The sequence below is a fragment of the Coffea eugenioides genome, chromosome 2 (genome assembly GCF_003713205.1).
Source record: "Coffea eugenioides isolate CCC68of chromosome 2, Ceug_1.0, whole genome shotgun sequence".
NCBI lineage: Eukaryota > Viridiplantae > Streptophyta > Magnoliopsida > Gentianales > Rubiaceae > Coffea > Coffea eugenioides.
The window spans coordinates 10740218-10760324 of record NC_040036.1 but is presented as its reverse complement, the minus strand read 5'-3'; the positions used below and the strand labels follow the sequence as shown (position 1 = coordinate 10760324).

Sequence of the window (20107 nt, the reverse complement as noted above, 5' to 3'; positions counted from 1 at the left end):
TAAAGAGGAAAAAACAACCTGCCCATTTATTACTTAAAAGACCAAAACACAAGACTCTAAGAAAGGTAAAGTTGCCTTCTCATAATTACCGTTCTAAGATACCTCATTCTCCCTTCACCTGAAATTGTGATTTGTGAACTCATATATATAGAGGAAACAAAAATTTTTCAAGATGCTTGAGGGCTATCATGGTAATTCTCTTTGAACACTTTTATTCTTTTAAAATTTTTTTAACGGGTGATTAATGGACGTTCTTTAGTCTCAATTTATACTCATTTTATACCATTTAAAAAATACACACTTGCATGTATTGATTTTCTTTTTATTTAGACATTTTCATGATTTTACCACTTTTTCCCAAAAGCAACTTGAGGTCAGCCCATACTCATTGGTAGCCTTTTTCCTTTTCTCACAGAAGTAAGAAATTGTTTAATTAAACCTAATTCCAAATTTAACCTCAAAAGCCGGTAACTTTTGAGACAAATCTGGGAATTTAACTACCCAACCCTTAATCCCCAAGAACGATGTGGGAAAGACAGAATAGGGATAGAGAAGTCATTGGTAGTCATTTACCTTTAATATTATAACAGCTTACGCCTATTAAGGTTAGCACATAGTCATTGGTAGTCATAAACAATTAGGGTTTGGTGGTACTTGGACAATTCCACGTAAGATTTATTGTTGAATATTCCGTCTTAAAGGAATGCCCTGGTTGGTACTCAAAACAAGACGAAGTCAAATTCCTGTGTATATATATATAGTCTCTACCTCTCTCACCCTACTCATTCCGCAAAGTCATCACATAAATCATCAAGTACTTCTTCTGCGTACAGCAAAGAATCACTAATGGATTTTGAAGAAGCCAATTCTGACTCAAACATGGAGAGCTTCTATGATGATGATACTGAATCAGAAGATACACTCTCACTGTGTGATTATTCAATCAATTCAGCTGCTGCCCATGAGGAAGAAATTGAACAAGAATACTCACGGCAACTGCTGCAACCATCAAGCTCCACCTCCACCTCTGGCTCCGATCAAGATCAGCTTTTTGACTTCTGTAGCGAAGAGTGGAGTACAACCACCACCTCTCATCCACCTGAAAACATCATTTTCTGTGGAAAAGTCATTCCTTACGGCGAACCCTCCTCTGAAATCGGCTTCCAAAATCTTATGAGTGTCAAAGAATCGAAATTAATCAAGAAACCAGCAGAATCCTTTCCATGGAATGGTTCCTGTAACATCAGCACTACTAATAACAGAAGAAAAGAAAAGCAAAAGTTAGAGAAGCTTCCATCAGTTGGTAATAAGATATCTGTCTTGAATTCAGTAAGGAAGTTGAGATGGTCATTTCTTTTATTTGGAGGGTCAAGGACTGTTCCAACAGAGATGGCATTGAGAGATATAAAGAATAGGCAGAGCCGTAAAAATCCATCTCCATCCTCTACCTTGTTTGGATTGGAAAGTGACCATGATAAGAAGATGGCTGCAATCAGCCAAGTTGGAAGCAAAAACAGAAGTCCTCAAGGACTACTGGGGCTGCTCAAGACCATTGGTTCCGGTGGTCAACACCATGCTAATAATGTTGTAAAAGCATCTATAGGTTGCATTCCAAGATTGTAATTTGTATGTGAATGATTTTGTATCGAGTGATGGCAGGTCCTCACGACAGTGCTGAACTCCGATCTGGACAGCAAATTTTGAACAACTGAAATTGTAACATAATCTGGATTCTACACTTGCACGTATCCAACTGTTATGATTTGGGAGTTAATTAATGCTTCGTGTTACTTGTTCCAGGGTGCAAAAGTACAAATTGACCGTACAAGTTTCAACCATTATTGTTTGATGTGTGATTTTGTTTCTGGTAATTATATTGTGGGTTTCAGATAGTAGTAATATAAAGCAATGACATGGCAACCACATAATTTTGAAGTAGTGATCAACATCTGTTTCTGGCAATACTCTTGCACATAAATTAGTTAAAAGGGATAGTTACAAATGCAGATCGGAAAGTACATTAATGTGACTGCCCCTTTTAACTAGCACATTAATGTACTTTCCAATACATTAATCCACGTAATCTCTCTGTATTTTTATACAAGCATGTGACTATGAAGTGGATATGTATTACGTTAGATTTTTATTTTTATAACAAAAAAAAATTTGATAGTTTTGGCTCGCAACGGATCTTCTGTCCCACATCCTGTGCCATTCTCTGTATCACTTTTTATTATATTGCTATTTCTCCTATATAAACATCATGTTTTAATTCTTTTTTATTTTCTTAAAATTCAATAACTATTAATTGAGTAATACACAAAATTTAACAAACTCAAAAAATCAAAATGCATAAAAAAATGAAATTTTTTATGAATTTTCTGCTGTATTTTTAAATTTTTTATTATATATTGCTTTTTTGAAGTTGTTGTATTTATGCTTTAATTAATTAATATTTATTGAATCTTAAGGAAACAAAAAAGAATTAAAACATGATATTTATATAGGAGAAATAATAATATAATAAAAAGTGGGACACAGAGTGGCACAGGATGTGGGACAGAAGATCCGTTGCGGTTTTGGCTCCACTATCCACTACAAATCAGGTTCAGATGTATTTTAAAATTACAATCCTCACGTCAACACTGATATTCAAGCAGATATATTTAAGAATTACAATTCTCACGTCAACAGTGGTATTCCAGGGCATGCACTATCTTTTTAGAGGAGCTAACTGATACCGGCAAATAACACTTTATTCTAGTTATCTCTTGGTACAATGTTGTACTAAATGATTTGAAGAGCCCGCACTTGGTTTCCATGACATTACATTCTGGAAATTTGGACTGCAAACTAATATTAAAGATGGCCCAAAATTACTGATTTGTCACCATTGCATTTTTCCTTAAAAAACAAAAAAAAAAAAAAAAGAAGAGATGTTACATTTCAAAAGACCAAGAAACCAACAAGAAAGACATGATAGCAGCAAATTTGAGCACCCCATCTTTGGTCTTCTATCATCAGATTATTAACATTTTAGCGTTGTCTTCTTGATTCCCTGCAAACCTTCCGTACCCCATATCGCCAATCGATAATGCAACAAAGTGATAGATAGGCCTAACCATGTCAAACTACCCCTCAGCCTCTTCCCCAAGCAAAGAAAGCGGGCCAGGGCTAGGGGACTTGCGCGGCTGGCTGCCGGGGGACCCCCAATTCTAGAATCCAAGACTAGAGACTCTTCAGAGTTACGGTAGTTGTAATTCCCAAGTTATGAGGATTTAGTAATTTAGTACTGCTTCTTCTAGTAGTAGTAGTAGGCACGAGGGATGGCCGGCACTTGGACTTGAGACCTTTCTTACAATCAGCCGATTGACTCAAAAGAGAGGGAGAAGAACGGATCATGGGACCCAACGCTGAGTGAAAATCCAAAGTTTCTGCCTCCGTCTTTTCTTGCGCCGGGGGGGGGGGGGAATCTAGAAAGGAAATTTAGTGGGAGTAAAGTTAATATATGAAATTTTATTAATTACAGTATACGCTAAAAGTTACGCGTATAATTAATTTATAGTTTAGTAATAAAATATATATCTCTCAAATATCAAATTTCTATGAAAGGATTCTTCAACTTCTCCCCTCACAACCCTAATAAATTTTCTTTAATTTTTTCATTAAGATGAAATAAAAAATGAGCAGTGTTTGTGAGTTCCAATGTGTAGTGAAAAAATTTTTAAAAAAAAACTTTTGAAATGGGTTTATTATGTACTGGGAGCACGTTAGCATAGATAAAGAAGAAGAATAAATGCAAATTGAGTCTAGTTTAGACAAGTTGGTGTCATTTATTTTAAGAATTAATCTTTCCTACACTGACAGTGTATATACGCTATTAGCATTGGATAAATGATAATTATGTAAATTTGAATTTGAAATTTAATTTTTGCACATATGCCATGAATCCAACAATGATAGTGTATACACTGCCAGTGTAAGAAAGATTTATTCTTATTTTAATTGTTGTTAAATTATTTAGATATAGAGGCATATAACAAAGTGTACACTACTACTACTTTAGATTTTGTTGAAAGACAACGAGAATTACTTCATTTAAGTGTGAGGGCAAACCTACAATTTTATATGTGTGTATGCAGATTTTGACGGACGGGGCAATTCTCTAATACTTATACTTTGGTGAAGGATAGTGGAAATAATTTCATTTAAGCGCGAGAGTAAAACTACATTTTTATATATATGGATGGAAAAAGAGTGGATACGAAGAAGATTTTGGTGGGAACAATCGTCCTCACTGCCTCCACTTTGTCTCCGTCGTCTCTGCTCTGTCCCGACTAAATTCAAACTGGTGATGACACGGGAAATTGAAAAAAATGGCTAATCCTTCTAACCAGCTAGTTTTAATTTGCCATCTAGAAGACTAGAATAACGATGGCAGTCTTTTCTTCATGCAACGAATAACGTGTTTTGCTTGACGGTAAAATTAAATTACTACATCTGATTGGAGGCCTGGACCGCTTCTTCATCTAGAAAATGAAACTTTGATTATCAGTCAAACTTCCATCTGTTGCTGCCAGCCTAGTCTGTGGAATTTTTATCTTTCACAGTGAATGAGTATTTCATTACCGTCTAAAGTAAAAGCCACTTATATAATTTTAATTTTCACTCACATTAAATTTTTTTTTCCCTCAAACACGTTTGGCTATAGTAATTCTAGAAACTCTACCAAAAATGCAGGCAGTTTAGGCAGAGGCAAACTAACCTTGTTTGGATTGCGGTTTTCCGTCGGAAAATTACATCATTTTCCGTCGGAAAATTATATCATTTTCCGTGATCACATTTCCCTATTACCTTTTTTCCTCACATACATCAAATCGCTACAGTAATTTTTTCATGAAAAATCATGGAAAATGCAATCCAAACACAGCTATTTATGTCTGCAAAAGGCCGCAACGGATCTTCTGTCCCATACCCTGTGTTATTCTCTGTTCCATTTTTTATTATATTGTTATTTCTCCTACATAAATATCATGTTTTAGTTCTTTTTTGTTTTCTTAAGATCCAATAACTATTAATTGAATAAAAAATAAATACAACAGTTTCAAAAAAGTAATATACAATAGAAAATTAAAAAATATAGCAGAAAATTCATAAGAAATCTCATTTTTTTATGCATTTTGATTTTTTGAGTTTGTTAAATTTTTTGTATTACTCAGTTAATAGTTATCGGATCTTACAGAAACAAAAAAGAACTAAAATATGATATTTCTGTAGGATAAATAGTAATATAATAAAAAGTGGGACAAAGAGTGGCACAGGATGTGAGACAGAAGATCTGTTGCGCTAAAAATTTTAGGGCCTTTTGCGCAACGGATCTTCTGTCCCACACCCTGTGCCATTCTCTGTTCCACTTTTTATTATATTGTTATTTCTCCTACATAAATATCATGTTTTAGTTCTTTTTTGTTTCCTTAAGATCCAATAACTATTAATTGAGTTATACACAAAATTTAACATACTCAAAAAATCAAAATGCATAAAAAAAAGAGATTTTTTATGAATTTTCTGCTGTATTTTTTAATTTTTTATTATATATTATTTTTTTGAAGCTGTTGTATTTATTTTTTACTCAATTAATAGTTATTGGATCTTAAGGAAATAAAAAAGAACTAAAACATGATGTTTATGTAGGATAAATAGCAATATAATAAAAAGTGGAATAGAGAGTGACACGGGGTGTGAAACAGAAGATCCGTTGCGCTAAAACCGCTGTAGCTATAATTTAACATGATTTCAACTTCTTAAGCTATGTGAAAAATAGTCTAGTATATGAAACATTTGCTCGTTTTTTAGACTTGTTATGGGAATTCCTAGCCTAAAACAAGGTTGTCCATTGAGAATTTTACTAACGATGGAATTAATTGTCAATTTATAACTTTATAAGAAAATTTTCACTGATCAACTGTGTTCGTAACAATTGCATCGATCGTAATCCTACTGGCTACAACTCAAAAGCAAATTGGATTAATCAAAATATTTCTTTCAATGCATCTCCCACTATTTTATTTTGCGTAACAACTCACTGAACTTATGATCATGAAAGGAAAAATGATGCTACTATCTATAATTGCCCTTAATTGGAGCATTTAACAATTGATTATGAGTAAATCTTATATACACTGACAATATATACATTATCCCCGTTTGATTCATGACTTGTGTGTAAAAATTAAATTTTAAATTCAAATTTTGCATAGTTATCATTTATCTAATGCTGTGGTGTAGGAAAAATTAATCCATTGATTATTAAGTTGCATTTGCCATAAGGAAGGAAAAAAGCCGGTTTAATTTGTCGAGCAGGGGATCCCATCGGCCATCATGTATAATTTAATTTACGTAATTTTTGGTGGATCCATTTGGGGATTATTAGACCATCGTGGACTTGCTTTTCTCATGCCAGTCTTCTATCTTCTAGATGGATGCCTATTGTTAAAACTTAAAAGTCACCAACCTTCCTGACACCCGCGAACGCCCCGCGATCTTTGTGCCCGTCTAGAAGGACATCTTGAATAATAAAAATCCCTCCAAACTGCCCCATATAAATATACTACCTCATTCCTTAATGGCATTCATCAACCTATCCAAGAATCAAACTCTTGTGCAACTCCTAACTACTCACCTTCTTCGTCTGTCTCCAATACTCCCTAAATTATTGGATCAGAATTTCAGCTTTGTTTTGGGATAGCAATTGATCCCAATGGTTCTTGTCAAGAAGTATTGTCCCACGGAACCACAGGTGGAAAAAGTTGAGCCAAACATGCATGACATAGACGAGGAGGATGAAGAAGAGACTCTTTCCTTTTGTGAATTTTCAATCAACAGCGATGCTGATACGTGGGAAGACTCCTCAAGAGAATCACAAAACACAAGCTTCAAATCTTCCGAGGGAGACGATTATTTCGAGTTCTTTAGTGGAGAGTTGAGCTCGGGGAAAGCTTCGTTCTCTTATACACCACCTGAAAACATCATTTTTTGTGGTAAACTCATTTCTTTCAAACACCCCATCTCCGAAAACCCCGAAAGAATCGAAAAGGTCAAGCACAAAAAGCACAAGAGAAGATGGTTTTTTAGATGGAAATGGAATCTTGCTTCATCCCTTAAAAGAAGAACTTCAAGAAGAAAGAATGCTTCAAATTCCACGGGTGCAAAAAAGGGTTCGTCTGGAGGCTATAAATCGTTGCCAGCACCTGAAGCATCAGATCAAGGGAACAAGGACATAAGAAGAAAGCGCAATAAAGAGCAGGATTTGTCCGCTCACAAAATGTCCTTCTTAACGTCATCAGGGAAGTCGAAATGGTACACGTTCTTCTTCGGAGTCACGAAATTCAGAACGAAAATGGAGCTGAGGGACATGAAGAATAGGCAGGCTCGACGACGAAGCTCATCATTTTCTAAGACCCGATCGGAAAATGATGATAGCAGCAATAACCACAGTCCATGCATGGCAAGAAGCAACGGATTATGGGCCGTCCTCAGAGCATTGAGTTGCAGTGGCGATCCCCGCGCAACCGCCGTAGTGAAGGCGTCGATCGGAGGCATTGCAGATGTGTGAAAACTGTTTTGGTCGTGGCACGAGTATTTTGACCATCCCGTTTAGTTAGTTCACAGCAGCCACAGATACTTGGGGTCTCTATCGGCGTAGTAGTTAGTAGTAATAGTTAGTTGTTGCACTTGTATGATAGATATTGTAGCAGCAACAAATTTTGGCACCAATTCAAATTGCGTCAAAAGGCTAAATATATTATTGTCTCTTTTAGTCTCTGACTATATCTTATCCCTTTTAATCGAACGCTAATATTGACCAAGAAGTCAGCCAAATGAGCAAAAGAGGCTGGCTGGCTGGCTGGCCTGCTAAAGGACTGCCTGCATGCATGGCGGCTTGGCTTGTCGAAGGATCAAATCTAATTTGACCATAGTCTTGCCTAATAAAGCTGAATGGGATCTAATAATTAACTACCAAGCCAACACCAGAAGAAGAAAACAGAGACGACAATTGGCAGAAACACTACCAAGTATTAACACAACTTTGTGAAGAATATGATATTCTAAAATAATATCATTTTTGTGCATGGCGGTCGGAATTGGACCAAGAATAGTAAATCGTTCAAACTGTTGATTTGGGTGGACCATGATAATTCTACTTGATATTTCAGTAATTGAAATATAATGCCAAGAGCCATCTTAATAATTGTTGTCTTTTTCCAGCAAAAGAGAATCAATGAAATAGCATCAGCAATTCTGACGCTTAACCGAGTCTTCCTGAATGGTGGAGGGCTTCATAGTTCTTACGCCTGATAAGTGTAATAAAAGTTGTGCTCCCAATTATGCACCATGCATACCAGCGCTCTCAAAAGCAGGAAAGAGCCATCTTGACACTTGGACAGTGCTCCCAACCCCGGGTTTTTATTGCAAGAAAATTTCATTTGTTAGACTGCGATTCATTAAATGCCAGCTAAGCCATTAACAAAGTTATTTGCTGTGGAAAGAAGAGCAAGGCTGTTTGGCAAAACCTTCAGTCAGCAACTCATTCCACTGAAGGTCAGGACATTATTAGTTGACAAATGTTCAGTAAGAGTTCGGACATCTGATAGTAAGGCTTGCTGGAAGTTTTCAATGGGACGCTTGTCACGGTATAACCACATTAAAACATAAGCATACAGTTTTTTTTTCTTTTTTTTTTTTAGGAGCAATTAGGGACTTGGGAGTGTTGTGCTCCAATTCTCCAGAGAGAACTTGCCACAAAGGCATCACGGATGATCCGCTGCTTGCAGTGATCTTTTATAACCAATAAGAAACTCCAAGAACCGGCTACCAATGAATAATGCATATGAAAACGCTCAGCTTAATGGCCGAAATAGGAATCAAAATCAATCACATTTCCTCGAACCTTTAATGAAAGAACAATGCTACATTCTTTTCACTTTTGGAGTTCGTCTTTCATTCCCCTTGAAACCCGAAGTTCCATTGGCAGCAGCAGCATTTAATGCAGGATCAGCACCCGAACCTTCATCCCTTGAATTTTCTATCTGCTGCCCTCTTTTTCTCTTTGACTTTTTCTGCTTCAGTGAGCTGCAGGAATTTATTGATAAGTAGGTCATTAATTGTGAGATGGACAACAGACATTAGCAACCATTTTGGTTCTCATGTAAGAGGCTATCTGGTTTTAAGAAGAAAACAGCTCATGTTTGAAAAACCAACTTGTATATTTATGGCAACATTTGCAGTAAACATTACGGTTCTCGAGCCTTTCATTCCCATATGCAATCCATTATATACCCAGATGAGTTGGAAGATAACCAAAACAGTAATTCATCTAATGACGAATACTATATCATGAAATTTTAATGCACTAAACAGGCTACCCTATTGATGTGATTGATAATAATTCTACAAATGCCATATCTGATGGCAGCAAAATATCAAGAAAAGCAAAAATGTCAGTCGAATACATTCGTCTTCCTCGTTACAACCCATTGATAAAATAAATAAAGTCAATGAAAATAACTTCAATCCATGCATCAGGAAACATCAGTCAACTGCCAGTCTAATATCTTTGGGAGAAAAATTAGAGAAAGAAAAAGTACCATATCCATTTGTTCATATCTAACTGCAACTACAAATAGTACACACTGTATGTTCCTTTTTGTGTAAAGGCACCCTGAAAATCTAACATAGACCTTTCCCACTAATAAAATCGAAATGACATGTGATACTACAAGAGTATCTGGTTAGACGAACTAAGCACCTTAATTGCACTTAATAACAGTTTAAGCTCTCAGATACTTCGGTAACATTTATGAGACCAAAGCCAGGCTCACAAGGGATTTTGGACAAGTGTCTGTCTTCCTTATTCAATAGATTCAATACTCTTTCACCTTTCTGAGAAATTTTTCATCTTATCACTTGGTTGTTTTGCAGTAACACTTGTTTTGTTTCATTCATCAATTGCAAGTGCAATTAAAAGACACACCTGCTGCAGTATATGGCCTTGTCCTGCATTGCTAAAATAATACATCAAACTAATGAATCATCCTAGGCGCCACCTCTACTTGGACACCAGAAATCTTTTCAATGCTTTTCATTTTGTTTCACTATTTGTCTCTCTTTCCATTCTTCCTCTACATAGCAATATGTGAACTATACGCATGATTAGGAAAGACAATCCTTCTTTCAGCAAGCATATCATTGAGCATGTGCTTTCATGTTGGAGAAATTATTTACGGGTAAACATTCCCCAGAAACAGTAGATATTGTTAAACATCTAACAAATTTCCAGTCTCCAAGCATCTCAATGAAGTACTGGATCTAGCTCATCAAAACAGTTACAAACTTGAAAGTACTGATACCTTATGTTTTCCTTGTACAAACTTCTTAGAGCAGCCCTTTCCAGGATGCTTTGGTAATATTGAGTGAATGAAGCATTCTTTCCAGACTTTTCAAGCTAATAAGAAACATTTTTTGAAGTCAGATAAAAAGGTAACAGCTTAGGTCCCATCAAAGAATGATTTAAATTCCATTAAACAAAGGTTAAGAAATTGATTGATAAGGAAGAGAACCTGGAGAAATGTTTCAACAGATTGATGATCTTTGGGCGAAAAAACTACCTCATCTCTTCTTTTCTGCACAAAGTTGACATTCTGTTCAATCTGCAGTTTTCAAAGGAAGGTTATTACAACAACGGTGATATTGTGCACAGAAACCAATAAATAAGTTATAATCTTAAAGGCAAAACAAAAAATGGAAGAAACTGATAACATCTCAATTCCTAAAATCTTCTATCATCAGATCCCATTCAGCAAGGTATGACAATAACCTTATCTGCTAGAAAGAAGCCAAACTGGCAAGATGATGCAAATGACAATATGAAAGTAGAAAACATCACAGAAACATATAGTCAACTCCAACTTAAAGCAGAAAAATTTAATATTTCTCACTCTCTATCTCTCCCTCTCTCTCCCCAAAAATAATTCCCATGTACAGGTTCACTAGTTTATGTTAATACAAGGGTATTTTAGATATTGAGGAACACAATAATGGAGAAGCCAACACCATGGGATCCATGGCAACAGGACCTGTAAGGCCTGATACAAATAGTGATCTATCTATAAGGTACAAATGGCAAGAAAAAAGAAGGGAGGATTTGGGCTAGAAAAAGTTTTTATATTTGAAAAATCATGTAATTTTCTGACACATTGGAAAATAAATAAAACTATATGAGGCCCAAGGAGAGAGAGAGAGAGAGAGAAAGTCAGAGCTAAAACCTGGTCAATCAAGCGCTTCACAGTACGGCGTAGACTTTCGGCACTGGTACGATCATGAAACTTTCTTAGATAAAAAAGAGGAATAGTTGCTAACTCTGGGAAGGAAATGTGATAACTCCATTGGGAAAAGTGAAATGACAGTTGCTCAATCGCAGATGAAAGACATTCCTCTTGGAAGGTTTTTGATTTTAAACAACTTTTTGGCAACTGCACCATCCAAGAGATCAAAAATTAATATTAGGTAGCTAAAGAGGTTCAGTTTCAGAAGAGATTTACAGCTCAAAAGGAACCAATAAGAGCAGCATGCACATATGCAATAACAGTCTACTGACTACCAACCCTAAGGACAGTCGAGAAGTCTAAGGCATTTCCCAGCTTTCCACCCTCTTTGACATTATCAATTTCCAGCACATCCAACACATATGATGCAACAGGAATAAAGATGCCACTCGAAGTTGATAGATTATTAAGCCACTGGATGCACTTGAATCTCAAAGGAAGATATCTTGGACCAGTAAACATGCAAGCAACTCCATTTATGAGCTGAATGATCCTGAACAATAAAGGTTGAAGATCGTGATCTTGTATGTTGACTGATATGAATCTAACCCAAAGGTCAATGCAGTTAGCATACTCCCAACTGCATATCTTTTTCAGCACTTCCTGTGTTACGAATAAAAGACCATATTATTTGAAAGAAGCCTCCTTAACACCGTCACATTAAGGAAGAAACGAGAAGGTTATAAGACAGACAATGTCATTGTATACCTTCTTCTTTGTTTGCAGGCCCCATCGCAATATTCTGGAAAGTTGAGAAATAGAATCTAGGACCTTACGAGACGAGTTTTGCACATCCAAAGAGCAAATTTCAACGATGCAATTTGCCAAAAACAGCAAGTGTCTATTATTAAGAATCTTAGAAACCCTGCTCTGAGCCATATAAGCAACGAAAGTTTTAGCTATGCAGGTGTCAAAGTAATCAACACTGAATAGTGCAGCAACATCCCGTATTATTTGGAAGGAAGTTGAGGAAAGAATCCCTCCTCCAGTTGCCCACAAATGGACTGTAGTCTGCTTCAAATGAACAAGTGTTAGTGGATGGAAAAAAGTAAAGATGAAGAATCAAAAAATCCAAAATGTATTCTAGTATATGGATTGCCTGTGAAACAATAAACCTAATCTACAGGAAAAGCAGAATATTGCTGAAAAATAGCATGTAGTAATTAATCGTTGTGTTGGGTTCATAGGCACCTCATGATGGTGATAAATAGTTTCCCTGTGATGAGAAAAATGAAGCCTTCTTTGTCACCACCATACTAATTTAATGGGTACAAGATAAAGTTCCAAGTATCAACCTATAAGTTTATTTGAATCGAAAGGGAACATGCTATATGGCCAAAAAACCTATTTGCTTTCAAGAAACTACATGGCTTTTTAATGTGATTGAATGTTACAAAAAATCTTCCAAACCGTTCTACCTTAATGAGTCTGTGCAGCAGCGATGGGAAGACCGCAAAGAATATTAGAGAAGCTCTGAGTCGGTTCAAAGCAAAATTTAGGATGTCTGAATCAGCCACTTGATCCAACAAAAACAATGTACTTCTGAAGTAGGACTTGACAAATGGCTTTATAGTTTGCCATTTAGAGGTATTCTGCAGCTCTAATATGGTTTCCTTTTTACAATTGACTGACGATATCTGCAACTGCCTCCGAAAAATATCATCCGCCTCAGAAAGCACAAACATCAATATGCTACAGAAGGTCTCGCTGTTCTGAATTTGATGAACTAATGACTCAGCTCCATAGTGGCAAGCTGCTCGATATGCATTAAGTAGACAAACAAAGGCAGAACTGCTATGCTCTTCTTTGACTAATTGACACCACAAATTAATAGCAGAACTTGTAAAAAGTTTGCCTTTGTCTTCAGCAGCTTCATTATTATCTACCAGATGTATCACTTTCTTTGACTCCTCATCTTCATCAGAATACTGTAACAGGGAAAGACTGCATGTTTAATGACAGCTGTAAAAACAATTGAAGGAATCTCAATCAGCTAAATCTTTCAAACCTTCAAGCATGTTTCAACCCTAAAAGTTTATTGTGTGAGAGAAAATCTATGTCACTTTAATTTGCCACTTCAAGAAAACCTCTGGTTTTATTTAGTGTTGCACAAATAATGTAAACTCCAATTAGAGAACTTATCTCAAAACTAACAAGACAGGAATTATCAAGTGAGACATTCAGTACCCATCTGGTTTCAAAGACAAGATAACACTGTAAGATATGTCAAGAGTAAGCAACTCGAAGTAGGTTAAAATAACGTCAATACATCATTGCTTTACTTGGAGTTCAGAGAGACGAATAATGAGGAAGCAGACAATTTTAGAGATAGTCATTCAGTAAAGCATGCTTCATGTAGTTTCTGATTCTCCCATACGTAAGTAAACAGACACTTCTGTGGGATAAATTGTAACTTGATATTCAGCTATTCTTAGTGGCCTTTTGTTAAATGATTGTTCCCAAGTTAAACCTTCAAATCATTAACACTTAAATTTTAGACAACTGGTCTGCCAGTTCAGAGACCATGATGTTAGATCAACTAGCAACGACATCTGCAACATACACATCACAGAAATGAAGATAAATAAATATTGATCCGTAGCAATATTCAATCAACATCAGAATGAGCAAAGTTCATCACCCTAACATTGACAATTTTAATATCACCAGGAACAACAACCTACCATGTTTCCATTTTGAGAATTTTCTATGCCCTTGTAGTTTTTCAAGAACTTGCTGAATTCTGGATCCTGTAAATTTTCCAAGTGAATTAGCTTTGTCACATTAAGGGGAAAAAACAGCAATCTGCTAAAAAGGAAATTGTAAAAATCCAAGAGATTGATTTACACATGAAGGACAGACATTTAGCAACAATACAAGAAACCCAACAACCTATCAGATCTTCATACAAGCACATTTTCTATAACACCAAAGACCAAGTACAAGTTTATATGTATCTTACATACAGTAAATATCATTGCAAAGCATATTACTAAGCCAACGCAAATCAGAATGCTGATTGCTAAAGCAGGGAATGACAAGGCATTCACAAGAGAAAGAAAGGAAAAAAGAAGGGCATGATGATAAGGGAAGACTGGGATAAAGAGAAGTGGAGATTTCAATTCAGCCAAAATTAATCCTAGGCCAGCAACCCATCCATGATCGTCAGCCTTTCAATAGGCAAACCCAATCAAAAAACTTAGAGATACAAAATTTAGTCAAGAAGTCAAAAGTACCTGTTGACATATCTGGATTTGCATATTTGTGGGTCTTTTTTAAACATATTCAATCGTGAGAAAATTAAGTGGCATAAGATACTCTAGGTATTGGAGTATGTGATGCTTAATGATGGATTCAGCAGTTAGGGCGGCAGGTCACCAATGATCTACAGGTGAGCATCCAATGGGATGCATTCTACAGATCATGACAGTGGAAATCAATTTTTGAGGAGTCAAAAGGACCTCGACATGTAAAGCAGCAACCAATTATAATTAGCCCATCATCAGGTGCAGCAGCAGACACTAGGCATTCTGGTTTTTGGAGGATGAAAACCAAACATTTTACAGCTTCTATTTGTTGTAGCTGCAAATCTATGTGATCTAAAATAAACCATTTATCATTCCATAAGATTTGTTGCTGGTCCTTTAGTATTCCAATATTCTAAACCTCCATATAAAAAGTAAGACAGATCATCCCTACTAGGACGTTATGGGAAAGGCATTGTAAGGTGAATGCCCATGAAGAATGTCAGCAAGGCAAGAGATACAATAACATGTACTTGACCAAGATGAGAGATTGCATTTGTTGTGCGAAGTTTACAAATGTACTTTAAAGAGGTAAGGATCCCTCACTAAGTTAATAAGGATTGTCTGAGGTGCATAACAGCACAGTTTTACCTCCTGTGAGGACGTCGATTTTATTAAGCCAAATTTTTATTGGAATTTAGCCAAAATTATACAACTTCATTTTGCAGACGTTAAGAAAAAAAAGAGAATTCAGCACGAATAAGATCCAGCATTATTATCATAAATAAGAAATGTGGATATCTCAACCCATTGAACACCAATCACCTTCTTCCTCAGCCTGTTTAATTTTTTCTTTTGCATGGCAAGATCCTTGTGAATTTTTTCATTCTGTGTTGATAATGAACTGAAAAGTTTATTTCCTGCACACAAGTAAACCAATCAAATTGTTAACATGATGCAGACAGCAAGATCAAATCTACAGATCAAATGATAAGGAAGAAGGAACAGAACACTTAAAAGATTATAAACCAAGGCAGACAAGAAATGACCTTCTAATGATTTGCCAATCTCACTTCCTACAACATGAGGACAGCTTGAGTCCTGATGAAGGCAACAAAATAATCAGCTATTGCGTAAAAAGAAAATGTCAATAAGACACTAAAGGCATGATGAAGCTAAGAACCTCTGAAAGATATCCGTCACTATCTGAAATATCAGCAAACATGTCAGAGTCATCTTTTGTGAACACAGCATCAAGAGAAGTATCCCCAACATCTTCAACATCAGTGTTTCTGATAACAATTAAGGAATGATTAGAACTCGTTCATAAGCAAGTTCATGGAGATCTGCAAACCTTGTAAGATTTCAATTGAACAAAGTGTAAGCGATGGAAAAAGGCTGGGAATTAGTGAAAAAGGAAATTGATAAAAAAGGGAAGAGGCAATAAAAAGTCAATTCATAGAGAACCAGATAACAAAGTCAGCACAATTAAAACTCGATTAATTACTAAATGTTATGTGAACAATTCACTTTATTCCTTATATTTCTACATTAGTACATGCAGCAAGCAGGATTTCAAGAAAATGCTGCAATCTACCCATATCAAAATGAAGAACTACACATGGTTATTGTCAAGATGACAATAATGTTAGTAAGTTGTGATAAGGAACAGAACCATAAATTTGAGCACCTAGAGCTCTTGAGGATGCTCATCCTAGGCTCCATTACAAGTTAAAGTAATAGGAGAAAAGGGTCAAAGAATGGAGAGGAAGTGTGCCACTTTCTTTATTTGGAAGTTTTAGCAGGGAGGAAATCAAAAGAAAAGAAGAAAAGTTTTCTTGGGAAACTGAAATAGAGGAGAAACTTTTGGCAAAAAGCAATTTTACCCAGATACATTCTCTGTCACTTGTTCCATACAAAAAAAGTGAACACTATGCACAAAGCAAAATGGAGCATCTTTTGTGCAAGTTTAATTTTATGATATCAACAAGACGAAACTTGGCATGTATAAAAATTAATGAAGAATGCTTAAAAGGAATCACCCTCTAAAGAATTTGCCCTTCAAAACTAAATAACATCAAGGAGAAGCAGTCGTCTTAAAAAAATTAAAAAAAAAAAGAAAAAAAAGACACTCTAGTGGGCAATAGCTTTCACCCTTTTTACCTTCCCTTAGAGTGGTCCAGAGTGTCATCAAGTTTGTCTTTCCCAGGACTCTGATCATCTCCTGCAGCAAACATGACGGAAATAATCATCAACATTTGCTTTGCAGATGAATATTATTCTGGGATAACTATATCACATCCCCTCAAAATTTTAGGGAAAATACAATCTTAGCTACTGAAGTTCAATTTAAAGCAAGTCCTCTGACTTTTTCCTTGTATCAGAAAAATTCCAGTGCATGATACATAACTTTAAGGAACGACATTGAGTACGTCCAGAAGATTAATATGTCCCAATAAACTTCGAAATTTATAGTCTAATACCACTCTTTTAGTCTGTTTCTCAATGAAATAAGAATTTAGATTCCAAAATGCTTTATCTTTACCAAAATAGCCACAGTTAAACAATAATTATAGGTGAATACATACGAAGAATCTCACAGAATTCTTGTCCATTAAAGAAAATGTGTACAATGTGTTAGTGGCGGGGAGGAGAGAGGGAGGAGTTAGAATAGTTACTGGAAAAAGATTTCTTCTTGGATAAAAAAGCCTTATTTTTCCTTCTCTGCCGAAGGACTGATTGAAGATTCTTCTTCGCGAACTTCCTCGCTTTCTTCCCCAGCTTCCCCATCTAAAAAATTCTGAAAGGAGAAAAAAAGAGACGCTACATTTTCAAAATAATCATTTGAAGAAGAAGAAAGGAAAAAAAAAAAAAAAAAGCCTAGGACTACATACCCAAGCGAACAAGCTAGACAGAAGGGAAGAATACTTGCTTTTTTTTCTTTTTCTTTATTGCTTCAATGGCGGCCGGCTCCCTTCCTCCAAATTTGCAGGTTGCAGTAGTTGGTTGTGGGGAATTATAGCATCGTTCACTTTTCAGAGTTTCAGTAGCTTTAATTGAGCTTGCAGAGGGTTTAAGCTGTAAGCCCTTAAGCCCTAAAACGCCCCGGCCGGTGATATGCTGAAGTGACTTTTCTTTCTTTTTTCTTTTTATTTTATTTTTTGTTCTGGTCACTGTATAATTTCGTTGAAAATATTCAGAATGAAAAGGGCAAAAGTGGGGGAAAAAACCAAAGGCCGCTTGAATTAGCTGTTTTTTGGGGTGTTTTTGAAAAATTTTGCTGTTGAGGAGTTTTTAAATTATATTTTGGGATATTTTCAGAAAATATTTTAAGATATTTAAGAGTATAAGAGTTTCTATAATATATTTTGAGATATTTTTTAAAATTTTAAAAAAATTTAAACTAGTTTTTAGATTACCTTTTAGAGTATTTTTTAAAAATTTTATTGTTTTGAAAACTAGTTTTTGAAAAACACTCCAATCCCGAAATATTAAGACACATCATACACAACTTTGATTTTGGAGAATAGATAGCGATCAAGCACTCTCAAATATTAGAACAATTAAAGCGTGTATTACTGAATTCTTGTAATCTAAATTATGAGTTTTAATTTAACTATAATTTGTACATCAGTATAATGTAAATATGTTAGTGTACAAAAAATCATATATATTGATAGTGTATAAAAAAATTATTTTAAACATAAAAGAGATATATACTTCGTACACAAGATTCTATTTTAAGTGGTTACATTCAATAATTGGAGAGTAATTTCACTTTTACTCGTGTGGATCATATGAGTCTTTTTTTTTATCTGTCTCTTCTAGCAATTAGCTTTCCAGTTCAACTTGCAAATTTGTTACTTTCATGATGGTTTTTGGTAATGTTCCAAGCAAACTTCAATTAAGCATGTTTCTAGGAAGGTAAATAGGTGTGCGGATGCCATGGACAAGAAGAGTGTGATATTAAATGAGGATTTTTGCTTTGTTCAACTGTAAATCCCTTTTTACGTGTAAAAAACCTTAAGGATGCTTCTAGGGGTCTATGGCTTTGTAAAATTACTCTATGACATTTTTAGTAGATGCAACTCCTCTCTTGTTACCAGGAACAAAAAAAATAAATAAATAAAAACCTTTTTTTAAAATCCTATTCTATTACGAAAAGGGGTTTTGGACACCTCTTGCTGTTCTTGTTTGCTGGCTTGTCAAGTTGTGATAAATAATAAGTTAAATAGATTTGCAACCCTATCAACGATAAAAAAAAATTTGCAATCTTGATAGAGATAGGAGAACCCTCGGACGGTGTCCGACCGATCCCAGATAAAAGGCTTGATATGCATAAAATTTTTCCGTCAAATTGAAAATGGGCTATGTTCAATCTAAAGCCCAAGTGTAATTTAGTTGGAAAGCACCAAAAACCAAAGGTAACGTCATCCAGAAAGCAGATTGTAGTCTTCAAGCGTAATTGAAGATGGGCTATACTTCAGAAAAAAAAGATGGGCTATATTAAAATGTACAATGTCCCATTTCTTCGGGACTTGCCAACGGCAAGCGCTGTCCAGGAAAGCCCAATTTCCACTTCTCTCGGTTTGTCACTAGTACCTCTTTATGCATAGATACTGAAAGTGTGAAATTACGCTTCGTTTGGTAAATAAATTTTTTGGGTTTTTATTTGAAACTTTACGGTAACTTACAGTAAAAGTGTGAAACTATGCTTCGTTTGGTAAATGAATTTTTTAGGTATTTATCTAAAATTTTACTATAACTCACTATAATGTGAAAAAAATTTTAAGATGGAAAATTTGTTTTTTTTTTTCTTTTCTTTCCACTCTTTTTCTTCAACAGAAGAAACAAAAGTTTTTTTCTTTTTTCTCTCTCCCCCTCCCCTTTTCCCTCAACATGCGGAAGTTACAGCAGCATAAACAAATTTTTTTTTCTTTTCCTCTTTCCCCTTCTTCTCCCTCTCCCTCTCCCCCTCTCCTTCCCTTCCCCCTCCCCTTTCCCGCCACCTCTCCCTCCCCCAACCGAAATTTATAACAACTGAAACAAAAATTGTTTTTTTTACTTTTCTCTCTCCCCTTTTTCCTCTCTCATCCCCTCTCCCCCTCTCTTCCTCTTCCCCTTCCCCCTTCCCCCACGCAATTTGGTCTCGCAACTAGATTGGCAAATGGGGAGGGAAACGAGGGAAAATGAGAGAAAAAAAAGAGGTGGCCAGCACCAGAAAAGGTTGTCGCATAGCGAATATGGTGGTCGGTTGAGGTGAAAGAAGAAAAAATGAAGGAAAATTTTTTTGTGTGTTTTAGATATTTTGAAACGTGCATTTTAAAAACTTCGAGAAATTTTTTGACCGATAAAAGACAAATTTGGCAAAAACTCAATTTCACCAAACATGGCCTATATTTTGTTTGGATTGTCATTTCTCTTTAAAAAAAATTTATTTAATCGATGAACGTATTTTTCAATTATCATTTTATGTTA

The 20107-nt window shown here is 35.5% G+C and overlaps 2 protein-coding genes across 3 annotated transcripts; one reads left to right on the top strand and one right to left on the bottom strand.

Moving 5' to 3' along the window:
* Nucleotides 1-6760: 6760 nt before the first annotated feature.
* Nucleotides 6761-7615, top strand: LOC113756151. The gene has a single exon (XM_027299928.1). The coding sequence runs from the start codon at nucleotides 6761-6763 to the stop codon at nucleotides 7613-7615; it is 855 nt and encodes a 284-aa protein (XP_027155729.1).
* Nucleotides 7616-8810: 1195 nt separating this feature from the next.
* On the bottom strand, nucleotides 8811-17702 carry LOC113762412 (nucleolar complex protein 2 homolog). Of its 2 annotated transcripts, none has more exons than XM_027305856.1 (14): nucleotides 17524-17702; nucleotides 17308-17429; nucleotides 16793-16853; nucleotides 15813-15921; nucleotides 15679-15730; nucleotides 15455-15549; nucleotides 14069-14134; nucleotides 12803-13312; nucleotides 12093-12395; nucleotides 11664-11987; nucleotides 11325-11531; nucleotides 10620-10709; nucleotides 10410-10504; nucleotides 8811-9132 (listed from the first exon to the last, which is right to left on the bottom strand). In XM_027305856.1, the coding sequence occupies exons 2-14, from the start codon at nucleotides 17417-17419 to the stop codon at nucleotides 8970-8972; spliced, it is 2187 nt and encodes a 728-aa protein (XP_027161657.1). In that variant the 5' UTR covers nucleotides 17420-17429; nucleotides 17524-17702; the 3' UTR covers nucleotides 8811-8969. The 2 variants fall into 2 exon arrangements, with proteins under 2 accessions (XP_027161657.1, XP_027161658.1); XM_027305857.1 differs by having other exon boundaries at nucleotides 17562-17702.
* Between the last annotated feature and the right edge of the window lie 2405 nt (nucleotides 17703-20107).